This window comes from Populus alba, chromosome 17 (genome assembly GCF_005239225.2).
Source record: "Populus alba chromosome 17, ASM523922v2, whole genome shotgun sequence".
Classification (NCBI taxonomy): Eukaryota; Viridiplantae; Streptophyta; class Magnoliopsida; order Malpighiales; family Salicaceae; genus Populus; species Populus alba.
This window is the reverse complement of record NC_133300.1, coordinates 6,305,734-6,322,532: the sequence shown is the minus strand read 5'-3', so window position 1 is coordinate 6,322,532 and position 16,799 is coordinate 6,305,734. Positions and strand designations below refer to the sequence as shown.

Here is a 16,799-nt window from a genome sequence, read left to right as displayed (position 1 = left end):
ATTAGCACCCATTTCCTTGCGTTTCAACTCTAATGCCATTCACTCATTCTCAAGCTGCATCTTTCATTTTCCATCCTCAGTTTTTCTAGTTCACAATCTCTTTTTTTACTAAATCTTTGCCATTTGAATTGCTGTTTTTCCAATTCCAACATCTCTTGTTGAGTTTTTAGATTTTGTTCTTCCAACTGAAGTGTGCGAGATTCCATCCACTGCTTCTGCAACCAAGATTGTTGAAGATTGCTTCATGGAGCTGTCAAAGAAGGAGCTATCGAAGATGTTTTTTGTTTCTGTTATTTCTAAAATATCATGCAAATAATAAGTTGTTGTCCTAGTCTCTAGGAGTTAGTTATTCTGTTATTATGTTAACAAATCATAGCATGATGTCATGTTAGAAGTTTGCAATTCTGTTTCTTTATGTTTGAATATATATGTGTAACGATTGCAATGAAAGCAAGCAATCAGTTTTATTCATTCAACTAAAATAAATTCAAATTACAATCTTTGTTGTCTCTTCTCTTCTTCCTCTTATCTTCATTTCTTCTCATAAACATTTTTCTTTTAAACACTTTTAATTGGTATAAGAGCTATTATCTTAAAGGGACTGGTAATGGAGGCTAAAACAAGTTTTTCTCATATTTCTTCTCCCATCTTTGATGGAGAAAATTACCAACTTTGGGCAGTAAAAATAGAGACTTATTTGGAGGCGTTGGATCTTTGGGAAGCTGTTGAAGAAGACTATGAAGTTCATCCTTTACCAAATAATCCAACAGTAGCTTAGATCAAAAATCATAAAGAGAGAAAAGCAAGGAAATCAAAAGCAAAAGCTTGTTTATTTACAGCTGTTTCAACAACAATCTTCACAAGGATTATGTCTTTTAAATCAACGAAAGATGTTTGGGATTATTTGAAGAAGGAGTATACAGGGGATGAAAGAATTCGTGGCATGAAAAGACTTAATCTAATAAGAGAATTTGAACTACAGAGAATGAAGGATTCTCAAACCATCAAAGAGTATTCAGACAAATTACTTGGAATTGTCAACAAGGTAAGGTTACTTGGCACAATCTTCTCTGATTGCAGAATTGTAAAGAAAATACTTGTAATTGTGCCTGAACATTATAAAGCATCTATAACCACCTTGGAGAATACAAAAGATCTATCCAAGATTACCTTGGTAGAATTGATAAATGCCTTGCAGGCTCAAGAGCAACGGAGACTTAAGAGGCAAGATCATGTTACTAAAGGAGCTTTACAAGTAAAGTATCCCAATTATGATAAGAAGAAATTCTTCAAGAAGAATCAAATTTCAAGCAGTAGTAAGACTACTGTCAATCAATTCCAGAACAAAGGAAAATTTCTTAAGAGAAACTCTCCACTATGTCAACACTGCAACAAGTTAGGTTATCCACTATTCAAGTGCTGGAAAAGACCTGTTGCAAAGTGCAGTAAATGTAATCAAATGGGACATGAAGCAATCATCTGCAGAATAAAATTTCAGAAACAGGATGAAGATGCTCAAGTTGCCAGTCAAGATGATGAAGATCAAATGTTTGGAACTACATGTTTTTCAATCCAGACTTCCTCAGATCACTGGCTAATTGATAGTGGATGCACAAATCACATGACCTCTGATAAGAATCTCTTCAAAACTTTGCAAACTACTAAAGTTGCAAAGGTTAGAATTGGAAATGGTGATTGTATAGCAGTAAAGGGAAAAGGAACGATTGCCATCACTACCAACTCAGGTACAAAAACTATTTCTGATGTTCTTTATATACTTGATATAGATCAGAATTTGTTAAGTGCTGGACAATTAATAGAGAAAGGCATGAAAGTGGTATTCGAAAATCAATCTTGCTATATTTTTTATGTTGCCAGACAAAAAATATTGCAAGCCAAAATGAAAGGAAAAAGCTTTTCATTTTTACCATTTAAGGAGGAGCACACAACCTTTCCAACAAAACTAAGTTACATGGAAGTATGGCATAAGAGGTTGGGTCACTATCATCAACAACGAATAATCAACATGAGGAAGCATGAAGCTGTAAGAGGAGTGCCTTCATTTACTGATTTGTTGCCAAATTGTAATGCTTGTCAATTTGGTAAGCAAAATAGGAAACCGTTTCCAAAGTCAACATGGAGGTCTACACAAAAACTTTTGTTGATTCATACAGATGTTGTTGGTCCACTTAGCACACCTTCAATAAAAGGTAGTAGATATTACATATTGTTTATTGATGACTTTACTAGAATGTGCTGGATTTTCTTCATGAAATACAAGTCAGAAGTAGCTGAGATTTTTTGGCGATTCAAGAAGAATGTGGAGAATAAAAGCAGATGTAGAATTCAATCCATTCAGTTAGACAATGGTACAGAATACACCTCATCATAATTCAATCTCTACTATGAAGAAGCTGGCATTGGACATCAATTCACTGCCCCTTACACTTCTGAACAGAATGGAGTTAGTGAAAGGAGAAATTGATACATTATGGAGATGGTGAGATGCATGCTACATGAAAAGATTTTGCCAAAGATGTTTTGGGCAGAAGCAGCTAACACAGCTGTCTTCCTTTAAAACCGACTTCCAACAAAATTACTGGAAGAAAAGACTCCTTTTGAAGTTTGGTATGACAACAAACCTTCACTAAGTTTTTTTTAAGATCTTTGGCAGCATTTTTTTTGTTCATGTTCCACATATCAAAAGGGACAAGCTTGATAAGAATGCAATGCCAGGAATCTTTGTTGGCTACAATGATGTTTCTAAAGCCTACAAAGTTTATCATCCTCAAACTCAGAAGATGGTTATTACAAGGGATGTCCATTTTCATGAAGAAAAACAATGGGATTGGTGAGACTCACAAAGAAATGTGCAACTGTCAGATTTATTGCAGGATGAATCAATTGATGATTCATAAATTAGAGGCACTGTAGATTTATTGTTGGATGAATCATTTGATGATTCACCAATTAGAGGCACTCGATCCCTTGATTATATTTATCAAAGGAGCAATGTAGTTGTTTATGAACCAGAAGGCTATGAAAAAGCCATACACAACCCATAATGGCATAAATTAATGTAGGAGGAGATATGCATGATTGAGAACAATTGCACATGGGAACTAGTTGACAGACCACTAAGCAAAAATGTTATTGGCGTGAAGTGGATATTCAAAACTAAATTGAATGCAGACAACACCATCAACAAGTATAAAGCTAGGCTGGTTGTTAAGGGGTATGCTCAGATTTATGGTGTTGGTTATTCAGACACATTTGCACATGTAGCAAGGACTTGTTTGTTGTTGCTGCACACAGGAACCGGAAAACTTTCCAGTTAAATGTTAAATCAGCTTTCCTAAATGGCATTCTACAAGAAGAAATTTATGTTGAGCAACCAGCTGGTTTTGTGACTCAAGGAAAAGAAGACCAAGTTTATTTACTAAAGAAGGCTCTATATGGATTGAAACAAGCACCTAGAGCTTGGTATAACAGAATTGATCACTATTTGACAGGTTTTGGATTTCAGAAAAGTTTATCTGAAACAACATTTTATGTGAAGAGAATCAATGATGATGTGCTTATAATATCACTCTATGTTGATGATCTCTTAGTGACAGGAAGCAATACAGTGTAGGTTGCAGAATTCAAGCAGAATATGATGTAAGTTTTTGAAATGACCGACCTTGGTCTCATGAGTTTCTTTTTGGGAATGGAAATTATACAAAACAGAGAAGAAATATTCAAGGGAAATCCTGAAGAAATTCCATATGGATAATTGCAAGCCTACAACTACTCCTATGAATCAAAAGGACAAATTTAGCAAAGAAGATGGCACTGCCAGAGTAGATGAAGAAAAGTTCAGAAGCTTGATTGGATGTTTGCTGTATTTAACAGCAACTCGACCTGATAAACTTCATGCAACAAGTCTTCTATCTCGGTTTATGCATTGTCCAACTGAAATTCATATGAGAGTAGCCAAAAGAATTCTGAGATACATCAAAGGGACATACAGCTTTGGTGTTAAATTTTTGAAGTGTCAAGATTTAAAACTACATGGTTTTTCTGACAGTGATTGAGGTGGCTCCATTGATGACATGAGAAACACCTCTGGATTCTGTTTTAATCTAGGATCTGCTATATTTTCATGGTCATCTAAGAAGCAAGATATCGTGGACTAATCTACTGCAGAGGCAGAGTTCATTACAACCACAATTGTAGTAAACCAAACATTATGGTTATAAAAGTTGTTATGAGATTTACACATGGAAGAAGAAGAAGCAACTGAAATCTCAGTTGACAACCAAGCAGCTATAACAATATCTCATAATCCAGTGTTTCATGGAAAAACTAAACACTTTAACATCAAGCTTTATTTTTTTGCGGGAGGTGCAGAAAAATGGTGAAGTTAAATTGATTTATTGCAAGTCTGAAAATCAATTGGCTGATAAGTTTACTAAACCACTTCCAATAAATAGGTTTGAGTTTTTAAGACAAATGATTAGAGTTTGTAACTCCTCAAGCAAGGAGGAGTGTTGAAGATTGCTTCATGGAGCTGTCGAAGATGTTTTTTGTTTCTGTTATTTCTGAATTATCATGCAAATAATAAGTTGTTGTCCTAGTCTCTAGGAGTTAGTTATTCTGTTATTATATTAACAGATCATAACATGATTTCATGCTAGAAGTTTGCAATTATGTTTCTTTATTTTTGAATATATATGTGTAACGATTGCAATGAAAGCAAGCAATCAGTTTTATTCATTCAATTGAAATAAATTCAAATTACAATATTTGTTGTCTCTTCTCTTCTTCCTCCTATCTTCATTTCTTCTCGTAAACATTTTTTTTAAACACTTTCAAAGATGCTTTTGAACTTTCAGGAGAGACTTGATTCTCCCCAAATTCATCATGATCATCAGTTTCAATCTCTTGATCATCTTCATCAAGATCATCACGTTGGTTTCTCCTTACATCATCGTTGTCATGATCATCTCTACTTCTTAGAGCCAACAATAGGGAACGCTGCAAAGCTAGATCACGTGGCAGGTGCAACCTATTTCCATTATGATAGGAACACATTTCTTCATAGAGGAGATGATGCTTTGAGCTTAATATCTTCCTAACATCATCTTTATCCTTCTCTATTAAATAATCTATAACATCTAAAAGTGCAAGGTTTTCCACAACCTGATAAGAAGTGCCCCTCCCAAACATATGATTGAGCCTTTTATTAAGGTTATTAAATTTATCCTCACACTGCTGTGAAGAAACATGAAAACCTCTTTCAGCCATGACTTTTGAAACTGATTCTACTTGCCTTTTTTCTGCAAAACTGTGAATTTCCTACACATTCCACCACCACAATCTGAAGTCACATCCTCACCAATATAAGACACAGCAGTTATCAAGAGCCTCACCATCTTATCAGTCCACTTAACACGGTGCCACAGAGTCCCTTTTTTCCTTCTTTTTACATCATTGTGACCATCAGCACCTTCTTCGGTGTAGCTTGGCTCATCCTCATCATTGATTGAAATTTTCCTTCCATCTCCTTTATTGTAATCAGTCATGGACATGTTTTTATCAGAGTTGTGCATGGCCCCCATTATTAAATTTTAATATAATTTTATTATTTTCTGACAAGCGGATTGCATATTTGTAGGAGTTAACCATTTCTTAACTGTTTCTGTTGAGAAACTGTTTCTTTTAGCAACTATAATGCTAACACAACATTCATATGATATTTCTTTTGGTTTCTGCTACTACTATAAGGCTATATATGACCAAGTTCATTCAATAATAAGGTGTGGAAGTATATGCAATTACAGAGCCTTGATTTCATTATGTGACCAAAGGTTTCTCAATAATTGGTATCAAAGCTGCATCTTTGAATTATTCCAAACACGAGTGTGAGAGAGATGTCTAGCGAAGGAAATTTTATGCAGACGTCCATTCCTCGGTTTAATGGTCACTATTGGAGCATGCTTATGGAAAAATTCTTGCATTCAAAAGAATTACGGGGATTGGTAGAGTTTGGCTTTGATGAGCCAGCAAATGGCTTTATGCAAACGGATGCAAAAAGGAAGAAAATGGATGAGTTGAAAATGAAGGATCTCAAAGTGAAGAATTATCTCTTCCAAGCCTTAGACCGCACAGTTCTTGACACGATTCTAAAGAAGGATACTGCCAAAGATATTTGAGATGCCATGAAGAAAAGGTTTGAAGGGAATGCAAGAGTCAAGAAGTCTCATCTTCAAGAACTATGACGAGAATTTGAAACCTTGGATATGAAATTCTCCAAAGGAGTGACATAATACTTTTCTAAAGTCATGATAGTGGCAAACAAGATGAGAGTCTATGGAGAAGAGATAGAGGATGTGAAGATTGTAAAGAAAATTCTTTGTACTTTTACAGAAAAATTTAACTACATTGTCTGTTGTATAGAGGAGTCAAAAGACATTGATAATCTTTCTGTCGATGAACTTCAAAGCTCATTAATTATGAATGAGCAGAAGTTTTGAAAAAATCATGGTGAAGAACAGGTTTTGAAGGTTACACTGGTAGAAGGGAAAGGTAAAGGACAAGGTAAGATTGCTTATAGGGGTAGAGGTAGAGGAAGAGGAAGAGGCAGCAGTAGCAACAGTTTCAATAAGGCTATAATTGAATGCTATCGGTGTCATAGACTAGGCCATTTATAGTATGAGTGCCCTTCTTGGAATAAAAAAGTCAACTATGCCAAGGATATTGATGAGGAAGATGAGATGTTGTTGATGTCCTATGTAGAAGAAAATAGAGCTAAAGGAAGAGATGCATGGTTCCTTAATTCAAGATGCTCAAATCAAATATGTGGAGATAAAACCATGTTCAATAAGATTGATGATAGTTTTTGGCAATTGGTAAGGTTAGGAAACAACACCAGTATGAATGTGATGAGCAAAGAAAGTGTGAAGCTGAATTTGAATGGAATCAATCTTACTGTGACTGAATTATACTATGTCTTAGAACTCAAGAATAATCTTTTGAGCATAGGGTAGTTTCAAGAGAAGGGTTTGACAATTTTGATTCAGGGAGGGGTATGCAATATTTACCACCCTCATAAAGGTTTGATCATTAAGACAAATATGAGTGCCAACAGGATGTTCATTATACTAACTCAATCACAAGTGACATCCCAATAACAACACAATGAGTGTCTCCACACAAGCTCACAAAAACAGTAGAATCTGTCACAACTTTGGCATCACATATATGGATATCTAAGCTATAAAGGTTTAAGGACTCTGTAAAGCAAGAAAATGGTACGTGGTCTTCCTACATTTATTGTCTCAGATGAATTGTGCACAGACTGCATCATTAGGAAGCATCATTGTGATCCTATACCAAGGAAACGTTCTTGGAGAGCAAGTCAAGTATTGGGTCTCATCCATGCAGATATTTGCGGTCCAATTACCTCTATGTCATATGGCAATAAAAAATACACTATGTGTTTTATAGATGACTATAGTAGAAAGTCATTGATATATTTTTTGCTCGAAAAATCGGAAGCACTAAGCCATTTCAAGTGTTTTAAAAAGATGGTGGACAATGAGACAAGCCTACCTATTAAGTGTTTATAAACATATAGAAAAGACAAGTTCACCTCACTTGAATTCAACAAATTTTATAAGCAAAATGGCATTAAGTGTCAATTGACAATGCCTACACTCCTCAACAAAATGGTATAACTAAACGAAAGAATAGAATAGTAATGAACATGGTTCTTGCAATGCTATATAAGAAGAAAGTTCCAAAAACACTTTGGGCAGAGGCAGTAAATTGGAGCAATTATGTGCTGAACAAATGTCCAACCTTGATGGTAAAAAACATCACACTAGCAGAGCTGTGGAGTGGAATTAAGCCTTCTGTTGATCATTTTCGTGTCTTCGGGTGCATAGCACATGTTCATGTGCCAGAGGTACAAAGAACTAAACTTGATAATAAAAGAGTTAAGTGTATATTTTTAGGTGTTAGTGAGGAATCCAAGGGCTATAGGCTATTCAACCCGATTGCAAAAAGAGTAGTAGTAAGTAGAGATGTGATATTTGAAGAGGAGAAACAATAGGATTGGGATAAGAGCTTTCAAGAGCAGATGTTGGTGGATTTAGAATGGGGAGATGGCGATGGAGAAGAAGTAGATGGTATCAATGATAGTAGCATTGAACATAAGAATAATTGTAGCGAGGATAATGAGGGAGATGCATGTGCTGATAATAAAGACAGTGAGGATAATGAGGGAGATGTATGCACTGATAATAGAGACATTGAGGATAATAAAGGAGGTATGAGAATGAGAAAACCTCCAGCATGGATGAAGGATTATGTTACTGGGGAGAGTTTTGGTTCTTTTGAAGATGAAGAATTGGCTCTGATAATGTCAAGTCATCCAATGCATTATAAAGAAGCAGTGAAAGATACAAACTGGAGATTGACTATGGACAATGAAATCAAGTCTATAGAGAAGAACAAGACATGAACATTAGTTACGTTGCCTGTTGAAGTCAAGAAAATTAGGGTGAAATGGATTTACAAAACCAAGTATAATGAGCATGGAGAGTTTGAGAAGCACAAAGCATGTTTGGTGGCTAAAGGGTACACACAAAAACATGGAATAAACTATATAAAAGTATATGCTCTAGTGGCAAGGATTGAAACTGTGAGGATGATAGTGGCTCTAGCAGCTCAAAGAAACTGGAATATTTTCTAGTTGGATGTGAAGTTAGCCTTCTTTCATGGTGAACTTAATGAAGATGTGTATGTTGAACAACCAAAGGGCTATGAGATTAAGGGAAGTGAGGACAAAGTCTACAAGCTACACAAGGCTCTATATGGCTTAAAGCAAGCTCCATGAGCTTGGTTCAATCGCATGGAAAATTACTTTGTCAATGAGGGTTTTGAAAAATGTCCAAATGAGCAGACACTCTTCACCAAACGGAGCAAAGAAGGTAAAATACTTATTATAAGTGTTTATGTTAATGATCTAATATATATTTATGATGATGAAGAGATGATGAGTAGTTTCAAGTGTTCAATGATGCAAGTTTTTTAGATGACTGATTTAGGGAAAATGAAGTTCTTTTTTGGCATTGAAGTATCATAAAAAAGTGATGGTATCTTCATCTGCTAAAAGAAATATGCAATGGAGATTTTGAAGCAATTTGGAATGATAGAAAGTCGTGAAGTCAATAGCCCGATTATTCCAGGTTCCAAGATGGAGTTGTAGTTGATGAATCGTTTTATAATCAGATCGTAGGGAGTCTCATGTATCTCATTTCAACTCGTCCAAACTTAGTTTATAGTGTAAGTTTGATTAGCAGATACATGGCTAAACCTACAGAACTTAAAGGATATATGAGGATACTAAGGATACTTAAAGGGTGCTTTTGATTATAGAATCATGTACAAGAAGAGGAGCTCAAATGACTTAATTGCTTAAACCAACAGTGACTATGCTTGTGACTTAGATGATCGAAAAAGCACTTTCGGTTATGTTTTCCTTTTAAGTTCTGGGGCAACATTTTGGTTATCAAAGAAACAACCAATTATTACATTGTTAACCATAGAGGCAGAGTTTGTGGCAATTGTAGGGTGTGCAGGTCAAGTGGTGTGGATGAGAAGAGTTTTGGATCAGCTGGGACATGTTCAAAAAAAGAGTACCATAGTTATGTGTGACAATAGCTCCACTATTAAATTGTCAAAGAATCCTATCATGCATAGGAGAAGCAAGCATATTGATGTCCGCTTTCATTTCTTGAGAGAATTCGCTAACGATGGAATTATTGAATTGCTGCATTATGGAACAGAAAAACATACTGCAAATATGATGACAAAATCATTGAAGTTGGAATCTTTCCAGAAGTTTAGAAGTCAGATGGGAATGTGTAAAGCTACTAAGCTAAACTAACTATGTATCACGGTTAGTTTAGGGGAAGGATTGATATGTGGATTGCGTATTTGTAGGAGTTAACCGTTTCTGTTAGCAACTGTAATGCTAACACAACATTCACATGATATTTCTTTTGTTTTATGTTACTACTATAAGGCTATATATAGCCAAGTTCATTCAATAAGGTGTGGAAGTATATACAATTATAGAGCCTTGATTTCATTCTGTGACCAAAGGTTTCTCAACATTTTCATATTTTAATTATATATGTGCATAAACATTTAAAATATAAGGATAAATAAAAGTTTTATGAATTCTTTCATTCAAATGAGTTAAAAATAATGTAAGACCATGACCAGGTGTGTATATATATATACATGCATAAAATAAAGATCTAATTTAATAACTAAAAAGAATTAATCTTATTCTACAAATTTGGGTCCGAGGAGAATTGGCCATTTGAAAAGAAAAAAAAATAGTAAAGCTTGTTGGCTTGGATTTGGGATTTATTTATTATCTTTTTTAATTTTTTAATTACTACAGTGGTAAGCCTTATTGGCTTGAATTTGAGGGTTTTTATTATTATCTTTTTTAATTAGTATAGTTGTTAAATTTATTTTATCCAAAATAGCATAACTTAACTTATTTATGAAAATAGTTCAATTTGTTAAGGGGTGTATATCCTACATGCCCGACCAATTAAGATGTAGATCTAACATGCAAGACCAATGAGATGTGCATGACTCCTATGCATGACCAATAGAATTAGATACTGATCATGTTCTAGGTTTGCTTCCTAGATATCGCTGGTTCGAGTCTTACAAATCTCAGGACCACTGGAGGCTTACATGATCGTTAACTTTATAGCTTGTGAGATTAGTCAATGTGCACGTAATGACTAGGGCACTCACATTAATTAAAAAAAATAACTGAAAAATTGCTTTTCATTTTCTTCTTATTTCTGTCTCCTTTCTTGTGCCACCCTCATCCTTCCTCTCTTGATCTCTCTCCCCACCATGACTTCTCTCTCTCTCTCTCTCTCTCTATATATATATATATATATATATATATATGTGTGTGTGTGTGTGTGTGTGTGCGCGCGCGCGCGCCGCGCGCGCGTGTGCGTATAGGTTGTTTATGTGAATTGTGTTGAATATTATTTGTTGAAGTTTTTTTTTTCATAGAGATAGAAAATGCCAGAAAAAACCTTAGCCATTGTAATTTTAAGATCGAGCATCCATAGCCTATGTATCTCAATAAATTGTGTTATTTTTATAAATAACTTTTTAACCATGTTATTTTAAATAAAAATTTTCTGTTGCTAATTTTCTTTTTTTTTAAAAAAACTCTCCTTGGGACCTTGGGTTATTATGGTAGCGTTTTTTTAGAATGTATTTGGTATTGTGATAGTTTTTATAGTTGTGATTTGAAAACATTATTTTATAAAAAGTACTTTTAATTGAGGTTGGATTAAAATATATGTTTAGTTAAAACTATGGTTAAAAGTGAGATTGAACAAAAAGTTGTTTTGATGTGTTTGGTTAAGAATACTTTTGGAAATTGAGGTTATAATAACTAAAAAAAGATATATATTAATATTGATGGTTTTAATTTCAATATTGTGGATTTAACTACTACTATTACATCATGAAATAAACAATAATTTACATAAAATATTTTTTATTATTCTATTAAATTATTTGTAATTCTATTACGAATGAAATCCATCCGATAAGGAATACAATTTTCATAGCTTCTTGAGCGCACAACAACATAAGGTAAAATATCATCGAAACAAAATTGGGATTGCGATCAAATTTTGCAAATGTTACGTCATCATGCGATCTCCTTCTAATGTAATTATGTTGTGCCATTGATTAATGTTAAACACTAGTTTTTTTTAATAATAAAACACAACATTTGAGAATTTTTTTTGGATTTTTATTTTATTTATGGGGTCGGACCAATTCAATGCATTTAGGTTTGGATCAGACTGGTCCAATTATGAATAATGGAGACTGAAGAGTGAATTATAATTCACTCTCCACTGTTCACTTTGCAGAACAGTGGAGAGCAGCCCAAACAAAGGAGAAGGGGGAAGGGGAAGAGCAGCGCAATGGTGATGGACTGATGGATGACGGAAATGCTAGAGGCCGGTCACTCTCCACTGTTCACAAGCAACGTGAATAGTGGAGACCAGAGATATAATTCACTCTCCACTGTTCACTTTGCAGAACAATGGAGAGCAGCCCAAACAAAAAAGAAGGAGAAGGGAAAGGGGAAGAATAGCGTGGCGGTGATGGACTGAGAGACGATGGAAACGCCAGAGACCGATCACTCTCCACTCTTCACATATAACGTGAACAGTGGACAATATATTCAAGGTTCAATTATCTGATAAAAGAATACAAATTGGAGGGAAGCAACATTTTGTTTTGTTTCTTGCTAAAATATCTCTTCTTCTTAGTGAGCAAATGCCTTTTGCAGATAAGGACTTGATAGTGTAAAGCAACCTTGCCTGCCCATTTTTATTTTAGGGGAGGGTTCCCGGTTCACTTTGATTTTAAATATTTAAATGCTGGTGTAGATATACCATTGTATATCTTTTCAACAAAAAAAAAAAAAAAAGCTAAAAATACAAAACACTGAATGAGAAGTATACAAAATTGCTTCATCAAAAATTAAGGTAAAACCTAATTTATTAGTGGGTTCCATGAACCAAACCATAACTTTATTTAATAACCAAATATCATATTATTGAGGTTGAACAAAAACATCGCCACTACCGTCACACTATGTCTTAAGATAAAGACAATGTTTCAGTCTAGATTCAATTGTGAACATCGATCCTATAATTCACAGAAGAATTTCAATGCGGCTCCACTATTAATATTAAAATTTTATTTTTCTCTTGTTTTCCTTTTCTTTTTAAATTTTCTCCCTGGCTCCCATGTATATAATGGAATATCAACAAAAATTAATAAATATTTTACTTTTAATTTTCAAGAATTTTCACACTAAAAAAATTTGATTGTAATAACAAAATTAAATTAACTTGAATGAATGAACAAAATTAAATTAAATTTGAAATAATATTCTCTTTTCGTCTTCAGGTGTAATTAAAGGATTATTTTTTTAAATATCTTTGATTAATGAGAGATCCAGATAATTTCAAAATAATAATAATTCCATTTTAGTTTTGAACTGAAAGGATATAAATTATCACCGTCTCCCTGTTTTATTTATTTGAATAATTTTCTTTAAAAATAAATAAATCTGACCACCTCTATTAATTTTTGAAAACCAGGCTAGCTATCATTACTTTTTTAAACCCGGCCCATTACACTATGCGCTCTCCTAGAAAATGAGCCAACGAGAAGCCCATAAAGCCACTGTAAGGAGGGAAAACCCGAAACAGCATACCCCAGACACGTGCCAGTCACCATCAGACGACAACAGCCACGTGTCAATCTGCCACCACCTTCCATTCCTTTCTTGAATAATAGGTGAAAGAAAAGAATCCCGCTTCAAATCATCAAAGAGCAGAAAACAGAAGAAAATGACAAAGACGTTTCTTCTAAGGGCATAGACACGTTTCGATTCAGTTTCAATGGCAGCGAGAGAAACAGAGACCTTACCTCTGTCTCCGGCTCTTCCTAGAGTATCGTCATCAAGCTCCAGAGCACGAGCCACCGCCTTAGCTCGACCCGGACCGGACCCGTTGTTAGTAATTTGTAGGTGTTTCAGCTTTGTAACTTCACTCACTGCGATTCTTTGTGTTGCCGTCAACGTTCTCTCCGCCGTTAGATCCTTTAAAGACGGTTCTGATGTAAGGCTATATATCTCTAAGTGTATGTATGCATCAGGTGGGTGATTGAATGAGTGTGCGAGTTGTTGATTTCTGATTGGTTGTTGTTTTGTGTAGGTTTTTGATGGAATATTCAGGTGTTATGCGGTGGTGATTGCGTTTATTGTGGTGGTTGCGGAGACGGAGTGGGGATTTGTTATTAAGTTCTGGAAGGTTCATTCTTTTTTCTGATTTCTTGAATTTTTTATTTATTTATTACTTGTTTAATGTGTGAAAATTGGAGTTTGGTCTAATTTATTGAATTGAATTAATTAAATTATTATGCTGGCTGGTGGTGCAAATGTTGAATTCATATGCTGCAGATATTGGAGTATTGGGCAGGGAGGGGCATGCTGCAAATCTTGTAAGTCATTTGTGTTAACGAGGGCTGCAAAATGTGCATTAGGCTCGCTAGCGTGGAGTCATTAATATCTCCTTAGGGTTTTGAAATGATGATTTTTTTTTTTCAGTGTTGCAGTAATGACGAGAGCTTTCCCTGACTATTCATCAAACCAGAAGGAGCTTGTTCTTCTACAAAATATAGCTAGCTATAAATGCTCCTTGGCTTGTGTCTAGTTTATGTTATTTCAGTAAGAAAATAAATGAACTAGGACTTTGGTTTAAGTTGAGCTTGGTTGAGTAGAATAACTAACTTTGAGTTTGGGTTTGCTTTTCCTTTTGGGAATTTCAAGACTAATCCAATGATGTGTTGCTATTGATTGTGATTCCAATTTCCAGGGAATTCTGTGCATTGGCTTTCTCAAACGGTCTCGTCAGAAGAAAGAAACTACGAGGGAGCAGGCTGTCAAGGATCTGGAGGTAAGCTTTATATTACTGTAGCTCCTGAAATGATGATTGGTATTGAGTGTTCATATGAGCTCCCCGTTCTGCATTTTACTCCATGCTATACGTGTATGCTGTTGCTCCAAGTTATGCAATTATGTGTTAGCTGTGCCATCACTTTGTGGAGGTCATGGCATGATATGAAGTTTTAGCAACAAACAGGAACACGAGTTGCAAGTTTTCTATAAGCATCCTTATTATGTACAATGCATGCAAGAAGAGAAATATATTAATAACTCTTAATAATCTGAGAGTGAAATGGATAGCCAATTTGAGGAAATGAATCAAAATTATGTTGTGCTCTCTAAAACTTGAAGTGCTATGAGCTGTGATTGCTCGTTACCATAATGCTGTTGAAAGGGTTCTGATATACCCTAAATCAAATCTATAAGCAAACAGGCTTCTGTAACCAGGTATGCGGTTTATATGAATCCTTTTTTCATTCTTCCGATTTAGGTGACAGTAAGTACTCGGGGATGTAGTTTTCACCTGTGTTTAAAATCAGGCATAAAGATTCTGAACCTGATGTACATGTGCTTGGACAGCAGTTAACATTGTGAGAGTATGCAGTTGGTTTTATTAGACAAATGGTGCTTTCTTGTTAATGATTTATTGATGTTTCTGTCTGTCTTTCTTATAAACTTTGATTGGAACTCAGATTTTCCTCTGTTGATGTTTCTGTCTATCATTTTAACAAATTTTGGTTGGAACTTAGATTTTCCTCTATTAACATACATGGATCAACAATCTCAGGAATTAGAGCGGCGGAGGGAGGAGCTCGAGCAATTGCTAATTGCAGAAAGGATTTGATACAATTTGGGTTAGTGTGTGTTCATATAACCAAAGGGACAAGTTAACCGACCTAGATGAATCCAACACTAGGTGAATCTCATGTTCCTGTGTTATTGTTGTCTCACACTCTGATTCTGTTAGACCTTTTTTTTTATAACTGGACATCCACGTGAGCATATTCGTAAAGTTTGTGTAGCTCAAGTGCAAAGCCATGTGTCTGGTTCCTTTTTGCAGTCTGGCAATAGTGATTGCCACTTTAATTTCTTTGTGTTACTTCAAAGCTTTGTTGTAATGGCGTTTAATGGCACTGATTGCTACTTCACTTGTACGCATGAGATTTTCATTCTTATTCTTTATTTTGTTTTTTGGCAGATGCACTCTTAAATGTTTTCGCCCCAAGCAGAACATACTTTTTTATTTGCTTAAAGGATCATAGAAGGAAATTATGATTAAATCATTGATGCAAGTATCTTTAACTTGTATCCGTAAACTAGAATTGCTAGAGATTTCTTGTAGATTGTAGTTAACGAACTTTATCAAAGGAATTATGTATCTCCTAATTTGTACTTTTCTACAAAATTTACCAGCGTCTACTTGTTTTTGTCGTTTACGAAACTAATCTACTCTTCAGAAGCTGAAAATTGATAATTGATTGCATGTTTCTTGATGATGGAGATCTTTGGATGTTGAGCAGTGACTGCTAGCCATAGACATCAGCAATGCCTTCTCTACATCTCTAGTGACCCTCTGTTCGATCAAAGCTATTGCATATTCCATTAGCTTTGCATCACACGGCAAAGTGAGATGCCCACTGCTAGGCAGGCCAAACTCCTCTTCTGCCAGTTTAAGTAGCCCTTGGACAATTTCATTGTTGAGATAATTTAAAGGAAGCAAAAACCGTTTCTGATCAGCAGAGTACACAACAAAATGGCCCTTCTCAGCTGTTGTTGATGTGCTACAACCGCTTGTGTCTGGTTGTGGCAGTGTGATTTTTTTTCGCCTTATAGCAGCCATCTTCTGCCATTTCCTTGCCAGTTTGATGAGCTTCTTGGCACTGATCATCATCTTGTTTCTGGAAAATATTTCACGAGTGAAGTAGAGGAAGATAATTTTGGGAACTTGAAATACAGAATGCTTGTTTTGTGATGGGTAGAGGACAAAGGAAGGGAGTATCATATATTAACCAAACCACACACGTTCCCTATCAATGGGAAGCAAAACCATGTGATTAGCGGACGTGGGAGGTTGTGTATGAGGTGGGCTTGTTTGCTTGTGTCTAGCAATCAACTCATCAAGGTGGAGCATAGGGATGGTTATTTCTTTGCTCCTCTGCCCGGTAGCTGAACAGCAAAGCATTTCAAAATAACGCTTATATCACAGCAGAAAGTGAACCACAAA

The 16,799-nt window shown here is 35.2% G+C and overlaps 1 protein-coding gene and 2 pseudogenes across 1 annotated transcript; 1 reads left to right on the top strand and 2 right to left on the bottom strand.

The window, feature by feature from the left end:
* Positions 1–4,818: 4,818 nt before the first annotated feature.
* On the bottom strand, positions 4,819–5,603 carry LOC118036359 (uncharacterized; annotated as a pseudogene).
* A 7,843-nt stretch (positions 5,604–13,446) lies between these two features.
* LOC118036366 (uncharacterized) lies at positions 13,447–15,772 on the top strand (annotated as a pseudogene).
* A 256-nt stretch (positions 15,773–16,028) lies between these two features.
* LOC118036367 (auxin-responsive protein SAUR68) lies at positions 16,029–16,466 on the bottom strand. The gene has a single exon (XM_035042034.2). The coding sequence runs from the start codon at positions 16,464–16,466 to the stop codon at positions 16,029–16,031; it is 438 nt and encodes a 145-aa protein (XP_034897925.2).
* Between the last annotated feature and the right edge of the window lie 333 nt (positions 16,467–16,799).